Genomic DNA, 4919 nt, shown 5'->3' on the forward strand with positions numbered 1-4919 from the left:
TGTCTGTGTTGCTGCTGGTGTCAGTGCGGTGCTTGAGGAGGACGCCTGTGTGGCTTCTGCTGAGCAGCCACGCAGCACTGCTTGCTTACGGTGAGATTGGTCCCTGCAAGAGATGGGCTTGTGGTAAGCGCATGTGACGCGTGGTTGTATTTGTTTCAGCACTGCTGACTCTTCCTGCTGTCTACATGGGAACATCTCATCTCATTAGTAAGGAGGAATCAAGAGTTTTATTGAAGATTTCAAAATTTACTCTCAAACCACAATCTTTTGTTTCAAATGGAAGGAGGAAGAGAAAAGGTTATGACTCAAAGATACCTGGTTGTGCCTTGAGGCAGAGTCTCTGAGAGGCCCTGTGCCTGCTCTGGTGGCTCTGAGCAGCCTTAGAGCAGTTCTACATCCACCTCCCTGAACGATACCCGTCCCCATTGTGGCATCTCTATCACTACCTCAGGGTGCCTTCTGCTGATTGCAATGTTGAGCCAGGAATTTCAGCAGAAATTCTAGGTGTGGTGCAACAATCTGTCTTTGTTCTGCCTGCTGCAGAAATTAATGCAGCCCATGGGTCTTGACCGGTAATTCAAATCAGCAGAAAAAGGCAAAAATAAATGGTTTAGTAAAATTTTGTGTTCTGGTACTTACACCAGTTTTGGGATGGTAAAGCCAACAGAGTTTGGTAGAGGAAGGTGTCTGTGCTTCTGTTTTCTTCTCTGACAGTGTAGATTGTGATAAATATTTCTTAATCTAAACCTGAAGATTAGGGAAATTTGGAAAAGGATTTTAAGAGTGGTCCCTTTGCATTTGCTGTGTCCTGGATATGCAATGTCTGTGTGAGGGCAATAGGCAGAGAGCCCATTCCCCTGGAGGAGTGGGCTGTACTCTTTGGTGTGAGGCTGCAGGAAGCTCTGCAGGGTGTGAGGGTGCGACTTACTTTGGCAGAGCACGATGGTGATGGTTATGGCAGTGAGGAGCAGGAGGCAGGCGCAAGCCAGGTTAACCCACATGAGTTTTTTATAGCAGGAATTCAGCATGTTCTCCTTGCTTGATTCTGATCAAAGAAAGGAGAGAGTAGAAGGAGAAAAGGCCGAGCTCCCAGCTGGGGTTATGGCCAGCTGTGGCAGTGTAATCCGGTGTTGGTGTAGCAAAGGGAGCTGTGTGGGTGTGAGCAAGGTTGGTGGTAGGTGTAGGTGAGGAGAGGGCTTCCTTGGGGCACAGAGAGAGAGGTGGTGACCAGGCATGTCTGCAGGTGACATCCCCAACCGTGGGCTGCTGCTATCGGCATTGTGCTGGGGAGCTGAGGGAGGACATGTAGCCAGCAGTCTTCTTGTATTCCCTGCTGAGGCTGAAACCAGTGTTAGCTGAAAATGCAATCCCTTCTTTTGGTGTGACCCATCATTTGGCATGCTTGTGACTTCCAGGTCACCCCAAGTGGGATGAAAGATAGCTTGGATAATGGGATCATGGTATCATTTGGTTTGTAAAAGCCCTTCATGACCTCCAAGGCCAACCATCAGCCTGTCCTTCTCGGTCCCATTAATATCTCACGTCCTTTAGTGCCTCACTCAGAGAAGTCAAATATCTCTGTGGAAGGTCACTGCACCTCTTTCCTGGTCAGCCCAGTGCAAGATGGAGTTAGTTTCATCCCCACATCAGCAGCTCTCTGACACAGATTCAAAGCCTTCCTCTCTCCCCACATCAGTCAGCACAGGCCTTAATTCAGGCTGTTGAGAGCAAAGCAGCAGTGCAGGCAGAGCCCCTGCCTCCCCGCAGGGAGCTGGGTTACCTGGATGCGGGCTGTGCCGGGAGATGTCCTTGCTGGTGAGCTGGCTGCTGTGGGTGGTGGCAGCGGGTGTGGTGGGTGCTGCTGCTGTTGTAGTGACTGGAAGGAGAAATGGATGAATGCAGCAAAATAGAATAAAACCGCCTTCTGCCACCCCTCCGAGGAATCAGCCAACACAGGAGGATCTTTGTAGGGCCCATTTTGAGAAGTTACACAGCAAAATACAGCCCAACCCTGGCTACAGGAGGCTCAAGGTTTTTAATTCCTTAGCAGCACACTCAGAGATCTTTCTTATTAGGAACAATGTTTTGAGGGACCCGGGAATCTGGTGGGCAGGGAGCCTGTATGAGGAGGAGCAGTGCGTGTGTGATGAGACGCGTTGTGCAAAGAAGCAGGGAGATGGGGAGTGTGGGCGATGGGATGGATAGAAAAGGCACGGGGAGGGGTGGTGTGTGTAAGCAAGGTGGGTGAAGGTGTTGCTGACCTGGGAAGAAGGCGGGTTGTCCAGAGCTGAAGTGCAGCTCCTGGTAGTTGTTGGTTACGCAGAAATAGGTCCCCTGGTCCTGTGCCCTGAAGGACTTCACCACCAGCCGGTAGGAATTGCCTTGTTTTGACCCTTCAAATTTTGAAGATGTTCTCTCATTCCCCAAGAAGATGGTCCGGGATGACGTGGAAGTATAAGCAATGAAGTGAAGGATCCCATCCTTGTCCAGGCGGATCCAGGAGACACCACTGTACATGTCATAATTCAGGCACTCCAGCTCCAGCCGCTGTCCGTCCTTAGGGTGCTTCATATTCTTGTTAAGGAACCTGGCCACCACTGTGTCCCCTTTTCCCTGGGTGCCGATGTGGCCTGTGGGCAGAAGTCAGCCATGTCCCCTCTCGTCCTGCTTGGGAAGAGCTCCCGGGGACTTTGGGCAGGGTTCTTCCCTGCCAGTGTGTGGCAGGCAGGCAGCCGGTCTGTGGGGGTGAATGTGGAGGGAGGGGCTCGCCGTCCAGCACGCTTGGGTGCTGTGCTGGAGTCCCTTGGGTCTCGAGATAGACGGTGCCCTTCAGAGCAGCCCTTCAGCTGCCATTTCCCAGCTTCTGCTGAGTGATTCTCCTCTAACAAGTGCTCAGTGCCCCCTCTCTCCCCTTCCCCATCCCCTCCAGCAACACCTGTCTGAACAGGCTCTGTTCCTGCTGCGTATCGCGCTGCAGTGCCACCACTCCCACCTCCCTGCACAGTCACTGAGCAGCCCTGAATTGCGTCCTTTGGGTTTGCCCTTGATTTCCCCTGGGTCCGTTTTGCCCAGTGTCTTGGCCATGGTGCAAGGGGAATGCCTTCCCCCATTGTCCTCCTTCCTCCCGGCCAAGGTGCCCCGTGAGCCCGCTTCCATACTCACAGAGCGTGAGGCTGAGCAGGAGGAGCAGTGCAGGAGACGCGGCCATCGTCCTCGGGGCGGTGCAGCGCAGCGCGGGTGATCTTTGTCTCTTAACTTTTTAGGCAGCGTAACTGATAGGAGAGGATGTGATGTCATCAGGACCCCCTTCTTTGAAGATCCAGGGTTCAGACCTGAATGATTTCCACAGAACTCCAGTACAGATCCAGAACTCAGGCTGTTCTTTGTTATTGTGTTGTTTTTAATGGATTTTCTAGCCATGACTTCAGTTGAGATTCAGACTGGCTGCGCTCCTTCTTGAAATCAGATCAGCCATGGCAGTCTGCTGTCTCTCAGCCATTTGGGGCTCTCCCATCACATCCAGCCCTGCTCAACATGGGGACAAGTCCCGTGATGTGGACTCCGGCCCCAGGCTGCATTTCTTGAGAAAGATTCTGACACCTTCACTTACTCTTGCATAAGTGGTCCAGTGTGGATGTCAAAGCATGCTGTGTTCTTACAGAGCACACAAGGCACGGGGATGTTTTACAGCCCCTGTTCCTATGCAGTTTTGATTCCCATGTCCATGCATTGCTGACCTGTAGCTGACTTCTCCAGCTCTGTTCTTCTTTGCAATTGCTCTGCAAATGCTGCTTTGTGCAAGGCAGGAGGTCCGTGATGTGAAACCCATCAAAAAAGCCCCCTGTCCCAGTGGCATGCTGATTTGTATCTTGTTTTCAAAGCAGAATTTTTGTGGTTTTATTCTGCAGCCTCCAGGACCTCCTCCCTGCCAAATAGATGTGTCAACCTTCAGGGCCTTTGCTGCTGCCTCTAGGTGACCACTCACACGTTGGTAAGTGCTGGGCTTCCTGCAGCTTTGCACATACAGTGACGATGGTTTCCCTGGGCTGGTGTTATTTGTGTCTTGTGTTGTTATTTCCTGGCTCTACTGTAATTTGTGATGCATTGCTGTATTCCTGTTTTGCAAATAAGCCCCCTGTTCCTGGATGCCAGTAACCAGGCCCTGCTGTCTGCTGGGAGACCTGTTGTGTGAGAAAATGGGCAAAAATTGTCTGGTTGTCCCCATGTTCATTTCACTGGCCTCAATCCATTTTGGTGATTAAGTAAGGAAAGGCAGTGTGGCTCCTTGAGGAATGGGGCAACTTGGGCTTACTTTGAGGTTTTAAGACTTGTGATGTCAGCATAAATTAGAGCAGTTTTTTTTCAAAATGAAATAGAAAATGGATTTAGTTGATTAAATAACATGACAAGAATGTGTGTCTTGAAATCCCATCAAGCAAGTGTGAAGAAAGGACTGTTAGGCCTCTGTCCATCTCCCTTTGAGACCCCTATACTGCTTGTGTAGGCTCCTTCTGTTGTCAGTTTATTCTTCTCAGTCTCAATAGAATCCATGCTGCCTTTGCAATAGCATCGGGAGCTTTGGGGAGTGCCTGGGTTCCCTGCCTGGTGGAGCAAGGTGGAGCTGCTTCTGCCTTGTACCAGCACTGTGACCAAAGTGGGAAAATTCCTGAGCTGAAGTTACGGGCATTGCTGGTGAGCTCCCTCCTGAGTCGTAAATTGTGATCTTTCAGATCCTCTTATTTAAAGCCATGCTGAATCGTCCCCTGCTGCGCAGTGACCATCATCATCACTAAGTAGTGCAACTGCTAGAGTTAGGAAAGAGAGACAAGCTTTAGGAATGGAGGTTCTTCCTCCCCTTAAAAATGGAGGCATCACGGTTTATTGTAAGTAAAGGTTGTGCTGAAGTTGGTCTGTATTTA

At 50.7% G+C, this 4919-nt stretch overlaps 3 protein-coding genes and 1 long non-coding RNA gene across 17 annotated transcripts in view; 1 reads left to right on the forward strand and 3 right to left on the reverse strand.

Moving 5' to 3' along the window:
* Window positions 1–3910, reverse strand: part of LOC110391225 (T-cell surface glycoprotein CD8 alpha chain-like) — a 12336-nt gene extending 8426 nt beyond the window's left edge. Inside the window, exons 1-5 of one of the 3 annotated variants that reach the window (XM_021383035.1) lie at window positions 3163–3910; window positions 2262–2630; window positions 1781–1876; window positions 929–1045; window positions 7–103 (exon numbers count right to left, since the gene is read on the reverse strand). In XM_021383035.1, coding sequence (XP_021238710.1) covers window positions 21–103; window positions 929–1045; window positions 1781–1876; window positions 2262–2630; window positions 3163–3208 — 711 coding nt within the window. In that variant the 5' untranslated portion in view covers window positions 3209–3910 and the 3' untranslated portion in view covers window positions 7–20. Of the gene's footprint in view, window positions 1–6; window positions 104–928; window positions 1046–1780; window positions 1877–2102; window positions 2631–3162 lie in introns of those variants that run through there. The other 2 variants (XM_021383032.1, XM_021383034.1) reach the window with 2 other exon arrangements.
* The window catches only part of LOC110391229, a 90487-nt gene that overhangs the window by 80382 nt on the left and 5186 nt on the right, over window positions 1–4919 (forward strand). For 10 of the 12 annotated variants that reach the window (XR_002434014.1, XR_002434013.1, XR_002434024.1 and 7 more), the window contains one exon: window positions 3909–4044. This is a non-coding gene — a long non-coding RNA (uncharacterized LOC110391229). Of the gene's footprint in view, window positions 1–3908; window positions 4045–4919 lie in introns of those variants that run through there. The other 2 variants (XR_002434015.1, XR_002434017.1) reach the window with 1 other exon arrangement.
* Window positions 1–4919, reverse strand: part of LOC110391227 (T-cell surface glycoprotein CD8 alpha chain-like) — an 86744-nt gene that overhangs the window by 43507 nt on the left and 38318 nt on the right. The window lies entirely within an intron of this gene.
* Window positions 1–4919, reverse strand: part of LOC110391226 — a 41009-nt gene that overhangs the window by 26412 nt on the left and 9678 nt on the right. The gene's annotated exons all lie outside the window — the stretch shown is intronic.

The sequence above is a fragment of the Numida meleagris genome, unplaced genomic scaffold (genome assembly GCF_002078875.1).
Source record: "Numida meleagris isolate 19003 breed g44 Domestic line unplaced genomic scaffold, NumMel1.0 unplaced_Scaffold326, whole genome shotgun sequence".
In the NCBI taxonomy this organism is placed as follows: Eukaryota; Metazoa; Chordata; class Aves; order Galliformes; family Numididae; genus Numida; species Numida meleagris.